The sequence below is a fragment of the Lactuca virosa genome, chromosome 4 (genome assembly GCF_052849685.1).
Source record: "Lactuca virosa cultivar CGN04683 chromosome 4, Lactuca_virosa_CGN04683_v6, whole genome shotgun sequence".
Lineage (NCBI taxonomy): Eukaryota > Viridiplantae > Streptophyta > Magnoliopsida > Asterales > Asteraceae > Lactuca > Lactuca virosa.
The window spans coordinates 106,280,252-106,292,169 of NC_136429.1; the positions used below are offsets into that span (position 1 = coordinate 106,280,252).

Genomic DNA, 11,918 nt, shown 5'->3' on the forward strand with positions numbered 1-11,918 from the left:
CGGTTGCCATTTTGTAACCGGGATCGACCGATCATCGTGAGGTGGCACCTTGTGTTTGTTCTCAGTCACCAAAGAACTGATTAGTCGGGGTTTAAGGCCGCTCGAACGGTTATTTCTGGTTCCGGACTTGTGGTAGTGGCGACCGTGGTTTAGCTTCTTGGGGACGGATTGGTTTTCACCAGCGATTCTAGATTTGAGGTCAGTGATCGGGAGCGGTGATCGAGAGTGGCGATTCTACAAACCGAGGAGCAGTGTTTTCGCAGTTGATTTCGAGCTCGTTGGTCGCCATTATAGCTGTTTGGCAATGACAGGTAGTCTGAAGGTGGCACCTGATAACATCCGACCCTGAAGCTGCTGTGATTATTGGGTGGGAAGAGAGTATCAGGCGGCAGCAAATCGATCAAACAAAAGGCCGGCGGATTTGCCATGATGAAGTTGGTATTTCGGAGATGCTTGGGTAGTCGGTGACTAGGCTGGCCGGGGATTGAGTAGTTGGGGCTTTCCTGCCAGAGAAGTTGTTAAGCCAGGGATAACCGGTAGCTGCTAGTGTTTGTGCTGCTGTGAAGCGGTGGTCGCGACTGGAGGTTTTCAGTTGGTGGTGCTCACGTTCCGACGAGAGAAGCGCGGGTTTCGGGAAGTCTTTGGCTGCCCGGGAAGATGTGTTGACCGGTGGGTCCCGCTTTTTTGTTTTTTCTGTACATAAGGGATTGGACCAGATGGGGTCCAACTTTGTTTCTGAATTTTGTGGACAGTCATGTCATTTGTGTGGTGCACTGTACAACTTTACTCCTTTTTTTTTGTTGTCCGGCAGTAGATAGACAAGACATACATCATTTTTGATGTATTTTGGGTGATTTGTCATAAATGTGAGCTGTAAAGATGATATTCTTTGTGCATACACACTCTTTTTTTTATATATTGTTAGGTGCATTTTGTGCACCTTTTTGCACACCTTTTAGTCCCTTTTTATGCATCTATTTAACATAGTTATTCTTCATTTTTATTGCATTTCATCATATTCATGTTAGCCTCTAGAACAACCTTATTTGGACACTTTCATGTCTTTTTCAGGTAAACTGGAGCTTGGAATGCGCTTTGGGAGGTGTCGGGAAGCATTGGTGAAGATTTCGGGATGATCGGGCGAAAACGAAAAAGTTGGAAAAATCAAGTTTGGATTCGGAGTCAGAGGGGTACACGGGCCGTGTTGGATTTACACTGCAAAATCAACACGGGCCGTGTTGACCAAAATGGGAGCTGTTGACCATGCTGAACACGGGTCGTGTCAGTTTAGTGCAAATCAACACAGGCCGTGTTGGCTGCTGAACACGGGCCGTGTCAGTTTAGCCTATTTTAACACGGGTCGTGTTCGACCCAAAAACCAACTTTTGGCAGTTTTTCCTATCTTTCATATTACGGATTGAGGGCCATTTTGAGAGAGACACAACATATCAGAGCACATTTTGAGAAGGGATTTTGAAGGTTTTTGCAAGGGTTTGATCAGTAATCATTTGGAAACATTATTTCTGGTATTTGTAAGTTGTAATTGCATATTATTTCTATCTTTTAAACTTGTGATCTTGTTCTAGCCATGTGTGGCTAGAACCCTAGTTTCTCCAATTTCATGTTTTGACTTCTTGGTAGTGACTTCAATCATATGACATGATGTTTGTTTACAATTTCTATCTAATGAATTTGATTTTGCTTCAATCGACTGTTTGATTCTAATTGTGATTCTTATTGGCCATTTGAATTAGGGTTAGGTCATTCAAGTTATCCATTTTGCAAAATCCGTAATTGTTTTGTGAAATTGAACAAGTAACAAGCACTAAATTGAATTCTTTTGAATAAATCTAGTGTAAATCTTATTCGTACACTTTTACACTCCCGAGCTTGTGAGGAGTATCGGGTGTTGTTGGGAACATTCACACAAAGCTTCATGCAATCTTTTAATCTATTTCTAAGAGCTTGTTTAGATTAGGTTAGTAAGGTTAGGGTTAATCAAAGAGCTTGTTTTGGTTAGTTAATGTGGTGAATGGGAAGTGTTAGAGCTTGTTAACACTTTTAAGTACCAACTTAGATGGAACTGAACGAATATTGTGTCATCTTTGAGTCACATTGCTAAGTTGTCATACATGAAGTTGGAGTCTTTACACAATCTGAATTTACTTCATTCATTTAGCTGATTACTTGTGTTTCTAATTTGTTTGTTTAATCATTGCATTCAAAACCCCCTCTTTAATCTTTTGTGATCAAGTACCTTACACAAAGAGGTATTGGACCAATTGTCTCGTGTCTCTGTGGATCGACCCTACTTACCTTGTACTATCTTTTAGTGCATCATAGTAGTGTTCTTAGGAGTATATCATACCCTTATTATTTGTTGGGTTTGACACGCCTAACAAATTGGCGCCGTTGCCGGGGACACGGTGTTACTAATTGTCTATGTCAAGATTTTTGTGAGCAGGTACATCTCTATAAAAAAACACAAAGAAAAAACAAAAATTGTGGCTCGGAAATTAACACTCCTTTCATTAAAGACCAACTTTCTGAGCTAGCCCAGATAGTTATGATGATTGGAAATGACCAAAGTGTGCAGCCCACACCTATTCCTTATGATTTTTGCTCTCAAAATGGATATCATACCAACATATGTCTATATTCACAAGGGGAATGGGAGGAAGTGCAGGAAAAGGGAAGCTACTACTGGCCAAACCAATGGAGTTATGATCAACCTCAACATGATCAATGGTGGGAAAACAACCAAGCTTGGGGAAACAACCAATTCCAAAACCCATACCAAGCTTGGGGAAATGACCAATACCAACCAACTCCACAGCTCCAACAACAATATCCTCCACCTCCCCAACAAACCGAAACTTCGAGCATGTCCTTGGAAGAAATTGTCAAAAGCATTGCCACTACTACCCAAATCTTCCAGGAAACAACCAAAGCTAGCCTCAAAAGCTTAGAGCAACAAATTGCACAACTTACTCAATCTGTGAGTATAATGGAAGCTCAAGGCAAACTACCATTGCAAACTGAAGAGGACCCAAGGCATATCGTTTCTACCGTTACCTTGAACGATAGGAAATTTTTTGATGATCCAAGATTGCAATTTGAAGACGAGAAAGAAGAGGAAGAAGTAGAAGTGGAGAAGGATGTCAATGAAGCTATAGAGGAGGTGTTGGAGGTTGACAAAAAAGAGGCCGAGCCACCCACTACCAATGAGAAACTCCTTTCACCGGTAGACCAACCACAAGAGCCGAAAATGATAAATTTTCTGGACCCTTCAAAGGATATGTACCCCGAGAAGGAAGACACCCAACCGGCCATCAAATCGACCACCTTATCAAAGTAGGAAGATTTGACCACCTTACTGGACAAGTACAAGAAAGGGGTCGACTGGACGATTGTTGTCATTAAGGGTCTAAGTCCAACATGGTTCCCACGCAAAAAGAAAGTCAAGTACAAGATAAGTGTTCCATTGAAGGAGGTGGCAAAAAGTTTACTAAGTTGGAGAGCCCCACATACTTAGATCGATGCATACTCAGGGGTCATGTCGAACCAACGACTTTAAAAAAGGGCGGCTAATCGGGAGGCAACCCGGGGGTATTTTTGTCTTTTCCTTCAAAACATTTTCGTTTCTTTGAAGTTTTTAGTTTTTAATGTTCCAAATGTGTTGCAACATGTTTTTATACCTAGAAAATGAATCTCGGGCTCCAAAAATATTTCATAGATAGCTTGGGGAAGATGAAGAGGAGGTTCTCACCACAATTGCAAGGCTCCAAGAATGATTTGGTAAATTCTTTCCATATCTTTAATCGTTCATATTTTGCTTAAAAATCCAATTGGTGTGCATTTATGACTATTTTGGACTCTTACCCGACCCGACTACCATCCCCCACCACCTTCCGGTGATTAGGTTATTCCACCCTCTTCGAGCATCGGGGACGATGCTTATCTTTAAGCTTGGGGAGGGGTAGGGTTGTACAATAGGTTCATCTATGCATTTAAAAAAAATTAACCTTCTTACTTTCATTTTTTTTCTCTCTTGCATTTTGTATTTACAAAACCCAAAAATATTTTTAGTTCACGTTTTTGCATTCCATCATTTTCATGCATTATTTTAAAAAAAATTACGAGATGAAGACAAACTTTACATTCGATAGCTCCATGAAGTGGGAAAACGAGAAATCAAATGAAAAACAAAATACCCAAAGCGACCGGATAGTTACCGAAAGTGTAGAATCAACTATAATAACTAGGGGGCCCAAACACCGTAATTCGAGACCCGAGCCTTAGATAATAATTAAAATTTTCATACTGAAACGTTTTGTGGGCGGTAATAACAGCTTTAGGATGATTTGCTTCTGAATGTTTAAAAAGAATCTTTATCGACAACTCTGGACCCATAGAACACGGGCCTATTTGTTGACACGCGTTACCCAGACAGCTTAAGTATCAGATCCACACAGTCAAGAAAGAAGAACGGGTGCAACTGTCACGTCTAGCACCCAAATCAGAATTTCAAGTACGCAAACGAAGAAATTATCAGAAATTCAAAAGTTGATTGAAGAATTCAAAGCTCAAAATGAAGATACAAATCCAAGTTCAATCAAAATCAAAAGCCATCTCAAAGTCAAATCTGGAGAATGAAGAACTGCGTGATATGATACTTGTGGCTCTCGAAAAAGTGAAAGCATAGGAGCTGGGCCCCTTCGGGTGGGCTCACTGTTTCAGCGAAAGCTGATTCGCCGTGACGGGTTCTTAAGGATGCGTCGATTCTGATTCTTGGCCATCTAGTCTTAAGGACATGAGATCCCAGACCGTGTTATTTTCGCCCATAAATCTAATTATGGTATAAATTTTAAATAAAACTATGGTTGGATTATTGGGTTACACTGTTTTGTGGTTTTCCTCACTTTGGGAGTCTGTGATATGTGGAAGGTAGCAGGATGGTCGCCTAGGTATTAATGATTGGAACCCTATTGATGTAAAGTTTGATCATATTTATATATATTTATAAAAAATAAATAATGTACTTGTCCTCTTAAATTTTTTTTTCTTTGGTTCATTTTGTTTCTTAAGTATCTTTTGTACATATGTTTCTTTTTCATAGTTTTCATTGCATGCATTCATTCTTAGCTTTTAGGATCTTTCTGTCCCCGTTTGTTCTATATTTCTTTTCGCCATCTAGAAATCGTCCTGTTTGTCCGGTTCTTGTTCTTTCTTGAGGACAAGAAAGGTCTAAGCTTGGGGAGATTTGTTAGGTGCATTTTGTGCACCTTTTTGCACACCTTTTAGTCCCTTTTTATGCATCTATTTAACATAGTTATTGTTCATTTTTATTTCATTTCATCATATTCATGTTAGCCTCTAGAACAACCTTATTTGCACACTTTCATGTCTTTTTCAGGTAAACCAGAGCTTGGAATGCGCTTTGGGAGGTGCCGGGAAGCATTGGTGAAGATTTCGGGATGATCGGGCGAAGAACGAAAAAGTTGGAAAAATCAAGTTTGGATTCGGAGTCAGAGGGGTACACGGGCCGCGTTGGATTTACACTGCAAAATCAACACGGGACGTGTTGACCAAAATGGGAGCTGTTGACCATGCTGAACACGGGTCGTGTCAGTTTAGTGCAAATCAACACGGGCCGTGTTGGCTGCTGAACACGGGCCGTGTCAGTTTAGCCTATTTTAACACGGGTCGTGTTCGACCCAAAAACCAACTTTTTGCAGTTTTTCCTATCTTTCATATTACGGATTGAGGGCCATTTTGAGAGAGACACAATATATCAGAGCACATTTTGAGAAGGGATTTTGAAGGTTTTTGCAAGGGTTTGATCAGTAATCATTTGGAAACATTATTTCTGGTATTTGTAAGTTGTAATTGCATATTATTTCTATCTTTTAAACTTGTGATCTTGTTCTAGCCATGTGTGGCTAGAACCCTAGTTTCTCCAATTTCATGTTTTGACTTCTTGGTAGTGACTTCAATCATATGACATGATGTTTGTTTACAATTTCTATCTAATGAATTTGATTTTGCTTCAATCGAATGTTTGATTCTAATTGTGATTCTTATTGGCCATTTGAATTAGGGTTAGGTCATTCAAGTTATCCATTTTGCAAAATCCGTAATTGTTTTGTGAAATTGAACAAGTAACAAGCACTAAATTGAATTCTTTTGAATAAATCTAGTGTAAATCTTATTCGTACACTTTTACACTCCCGAGCTTGTGAGGAGTATCGGGTGTTGTTGGGAACATTCACACAAAGCTTCATGCAATCTTTTAATCTATTTCTAAGAGCTTGTTTAGATTAGGTTAGTAAGGTTAGGGTTAATCAAAGAGCTTGTTTTGTTTAATTAATGTGGTGAATAGGAAGTGTTAGAGCTTGTTAACACTTTCAAGTACCAACTTAGATGGAACTGAACGAATATTGTGTCATCTTTGAGTCACATTGCTAAGTTGTCATACATGAAGTTGGAGTCTTTACACAATCTGAATTTCCTTCACTCATTTAGCTGATTACTTGTGTTTCTAATTTTTTTTGTTTAATCATTGCAATCAAAACCCCCCTCTTTAATCTTTTGTGGACAAGTACCTTACGCAAAGAGGTACTGGACCAATTGTCTTTCACTAGTTACAGCACAACTTAAAGAAATTTGTACATTTAGATTGATTACTAAAATTAACTTTTGATAATATGACATCTGAAATATGGTAAAAAGCTCATAAGAATTTTCTTTTCCTTTTCGAGATTAAACAAAACTACCGAAGATAAATGGAAAATCATAAATTAAATGAAGTTTCTGAAAAGCTATGAACTGAGGGTGGGTTAAGACCCATCAAAACTGCTCCTCCCTTTTCTTTTTCTTTTAAAATGTCTTGTAAAATATACAAGCCATACAACTATGTGTACAAATTGTTGTTACAGGGATGGGATAGCACAAAGAATCATAGCTAGAAACGATTTTTTTGTGATATGTGAATTGAAAATGAGATGAAAATTCTTAAAAACTTATTTCCTCCCTACTTGCTGACCAAACTCATATTAAAAATAAAAAACCGATCTGATGAAGTACTGCTCATAAAACTTCCTTTTCTTTTCACCTTGCTCAACAAGCTATGAAGATATGAGCAAGAAACAGATCTGGAAAAATTTTCATTTTCTATCTCTAAGCTTTTAGAGAAAAAACTAAATAGACAACTTTAGAAGAGTTTTGCAAAGAAAATCATAAGCTGAAGGTGATTTCCTTATAACATAAACTGAAAGTAAGGTAAAAATCACGAAAAATTTCTTCTCCTCTCAAGTTGTTGGGATGAACACCAAAATATGAACAAAGATGGAGAAATGGTCTAAAAAACCTCTTCTCTCCCCGAAAATACAAGTAAAAATGGGTCTGAATTGGTGTTTTCAAACTTGAAAGGTGAATAGGTGAACAAAAACGTACAGATCTGGAGATCTAAGCTAAAAACGTTGATAGATCTAAAATGTCTTTGCAAGCCTCATAAATGTTCAGATAAGTTAAGAACTCAACAGATCTTGAGATATGGGCTTCAAGACGAAAACAGATCTACAGATCTGAACTTGAGAACAAAAATAGATCTACAGATCTGAAGTGAAAATGGAGTAGATCTTGAGATCTAAACGACGGTTAAGTAGATCTGAAGAGTTCTTGTCAAGAACCAAATTGATCAGAACAGATCTTGGCAAAAGCCAAACAGATCTGAAAAAAATGATGCTAAACATGAACAGATCTGAGCAAACCTGAACTAGAGCACAACAGATCTGTTCAGATCTGGAAGGAAAACAAGCTTGAAACCAACTGAGTCTTTTTCTACTTGCTCGAATCCGGGATGGCGCCAGATGATGCGACCTGGCTCGGAACCACCTGCTCTGAGGATGTGCTTCTACGTCGGAGACGGATCTGCGAGGTCACAACAGACAAGGCCGTTAGAGCCGCCCGGGGACTGTGCCCCGGGAGCGGACTCCGACGGTCAAGCTAAATCATCTGGTAGATCTGAGATGGCTCTCTTTAGCTAGAGAGAACCATCATGGTGCTGGTGGTGTATGGTGGCTGACGGCGGAGGGTGGCAGCTGAGCCACCTAACCGGAGTATAGTGTCGGCTGAGCCAAGGGGAAGATCCCCATCCATGGAGGAGGTATTGTTCATTATATAGGGGACAATTAGGTCAAGGGGAATTAGGTCAGGCCTTGGGCCAGCCCAATTCAGGCCCAGCTAAAAGGAGCTGGGTGAGGCCGCCCAGAGGCGCCGGGCGGGGCCGGCGAGCGCGCACCAGGCAAGGCTGGTGGGCGCGCACCAGGGAAGGCTGGTAAGGGAGTCCCCAGCAAGGCTGGCGAGGGAGAGCCAGGCTGGGGAGCACCAGGCCGGGCCAGCGGGGGAGTCCCCAGCAAGGTTAGCAAGGGAGTCCCCAGCGAGGCTGGCGGGAGCACACCAGGCAGGGCTGGCACGCTAGATTAGTCTAGGTCATGTTAATATATATATATATATATATATATATATATATATATATATATATATATATATATATATATATATATATATATATATATATATCTTAACTATATTATAAAGCATATTAGACAATTCTTGAATTTTAAGAGGTACAAATTTTAAATCTTGATGTACAAATTAATAATGCACAGATAAACGACCAATCTTTACCATAAATAAATGAAGTGGAATAAGGAAAGCTATCATTGAATTTAATCAAGACAAAAAAAATTGTACGTCATTATTTAAGAGTTTTGTGTGGAATTCAAAATTTGAAATGAAACTCCTTATACATTATTTCACTAGGTGTGAGACCAGTGTATTATACGGGTTGATTTAAAAAAATATTAAACATTAAAGTGTAAACATAAAATATTTTTTAATCTACAACTTTAAAATAAGAAAGGAAGAAACGTATTTATTGCAATTTAATATCATATATATATGATATTTAATACTTATATATATATATATATATATATATATATATATATATATATATATATATATATATATATATATATATATATGACTTTAATTTTAAATTGAAACAAACCAAAAATTGACAAGTGGATAATATATATTTCAAAAATACCACAAACTGACAAGTGTCGAAACTTATTAAAGATTGACACATTGCAAAAAAAAACCTTCATTTATTAAGGAGGATTATTAATCTTCCTCAACTGTACAAAAATGTCTAACATCTACATATTTCTACTTAAATCGTTGGTATTAAAGGTACTAGCATAAATTTTGGTCACAAATGGTGCATAATTTGTTGCATAAACATGATACAAAAATATGTGCAAATATATTAGATGTTTTTATAAACTTTAATAAGTTTTTAGTTCCAAATTATTTTCTTATGGTTTGCTTATTTTTACATATAGTGTTTATTATATTAAATTCTATATAAGTTATAAGCATGCTAATAGCTCGTAGCAAATAATTTGGTTCATTTCATCAAAACAAAATAACTTTTTTATTAATAAATTAAATGAATCATTTGATTTCTTTCGTAATTCAATTGTAACATCTTTGTAAATTGAAAAAACTAATTTAAATAATAAATTATATTATTTTGAGATCAATATTGTTAGCTGGCAATTTTCATTCGTTATTTACAATAAATGTCTAAATAACATGCATTAATATACATGATACTATATTATACTTTTAAACTAATATAAAACCTAAAAAATACATATACATATACATGTAAAATGAATATTCATTCATTAAAAAGTAAATATCATGCTTATTATACTATTTTTTTAATTACGCAATTGTAAAATAAATTTTGTAACTATTTCCACAACAATTTCTCTGAATATATACATCCTACTAATATCCTATTCAAATCAAGAATATCACCCCTCTAATTACAATAAAATACTTATGTTTACTACTATTTGGTTATTAATTTATAATTTTGAAAAGAATTTGGGACGTGAAAGAAAACTACTTTGCTAAATAAAAGAATCATGTAGCAGAAAAGATTCTAACACTTAAAAAAAATATATTTGCAAAAAAAAGAAAAAGAAAAAAAAACACTATTTATTACCATCTTATTAAACATTAAAGTGCACAAATAATTTTTTTTAGGAAGGACTCAGTCGACCTTCAAAATTTGCGTCCCGTTGCATTGTGCGGGAATACAATATATATATATATATATATATATATATATATATATATATATATATATATATATATATATATATATATATATATATATATATATATATATATATATATATATATATATATATATATATGACTCAATTCTCCTAACCTTTTATGCATTTCACTTTCTCCCTTACATTTCCTTCCATCTACACATGATCTTTGTATTATTTACTTTTCTAAAACGAAAAGCAAGGTTGCTCTACCCATCTATATCCTTTCAAGTTTTAAATTTTTGCAGTCAAGCTTCCTTCATCTATTCAGTTGTGTTTGAATCATGTCAGAGTCAGATAGTTTGGAATCGCAAAAATCTCAATTCTCTGGAAGGCAACAACCCGACCCTTTAAAATGCCCAAGATGTGAGTCAACAAACACAAAGTTCTGCTACTACAACAACTACAACAAAATGCAACCTCGATACTTTTGCAAAGCTTGTAAGAGGCATTGGACGGAAGGTGGCATTCTTCGTAGTGTCCCCATTGGTGGTGGACGGAAAAACAAGCGACTCAGACGACCTACCATCACCGCCACCGCTGCCTTGGCTATTAGGAACAACCCATCTAAAGATGAAGATAGTCTTCTCGGGATAATAAGTGATCCCAAAGATACATCTGACGTTGGTAAAACATCAATCGTTAAACAAATTGGTTGTGAAATGAGATATGATGTGGAATCATACACAGATATCGAAGAGTTAAAGGGTTTGGTTTCGTGGGATTTCAGTGGGAGCTTTATAGGTTGTACATTGCAACAATCGGTTGATCATCCAAAATTAGAGTTTTCAAAAACTTTAAATTGTTTTCAGACAAACGCTAGTTCGTATATTCCAAGAACTTGTACCGAATTGCTCGAAAATGATGATGATTCAACTATTACAACAGCAAGCATGATCATGCCAAGTTCTCAACAATGCCAACTTCCTAGCACAAGCAATTTCTTGGAGCTAAATAATTGGAACTGGAACGATCTTGATACTATGATTCCAGATGATCTTGATAAACCTTGAGAGGATCAATCATTCAGAACCTAATATGAGGTGACATGATATTAAGAAAGTTTTGTATCTATATGATCATGCTTTAGAGTTATATTGAGCATATTTTTCTTTATATCGTTCTCGATTTTCTTGAATTTAGACCACAATTTGCTTTATCTTTTCAACTGTAACTAACCATATTAAAGATCCTACACCTTGTCGTTATATATGTTAAATCTTAGTTAGATAAGAAGATTAGAGATTTCGTTACCTAAGGGCCTTTGATCTTCTAGTATCAGAATTTGTTGGATTGGTGTCTCTCAACCAAGTTGGTTGTAGGTTCACTGAAGTGAAAAAAAGTGTAGATTTAAGAGTCGATAGTGAGTTTCGGGAGTAGACTTTCTTAATAAAAAGGTAATTTTAATTATTGTATGCAAAGCAATTAACAAGTCGCTAGATTATCAAAACCTTAACTTGGACAAAGACGAACAAGACAAAATGAAACTATGTACAACATAATTCGATGAACTATATTTATAAGTTTGAATCGATCTTATACTTGTATAAGATAATTTATAAATTAAGAAAAATAGCATAACCTGTTAATATAAATCGATAATATCTAATTAATGGAATCCAAACCTAACCAAGGTATCTAGGATTGGGTGATAGATGGTGATGGGAAGAAATTTGTTTGGGACATACATGTGACAGACATTTGGGGTCTATAATC

General features: G+C 36.5%; 1 protein-coding gene across 1 annotated transcript; it reads left to right on the forward strand.

Moving 5' to 3' along the window:
* Nucleotides 1-10,486: 10,486 nt before the first annotated feature.
* Nucleotides 10,487-11,215, forward strand: LOC145104873 (uncharacterized). Its single transcript, XM_079042039.1, has one exon. The coding sequence runs from the start codon at nucleotides 10,487-10,489 to the stop codon at nucleotides 11,213-11,215; it is 729 nt and encodes a 242-aa protein (XP_078898165.1).
* The last annotated feature ends 703 nt before the right edge of the window (nucleotides 11,216-11,918 follow it).

Coding starts and splice junctions, on each gene's coding strand:
- LOC145104873 (XM_079042039.1), top strand. CDS start 10,487: ATGTCAGAGTCAGATAGTTTGGAATCGCAAAAATCTCAATTCTCTGGA.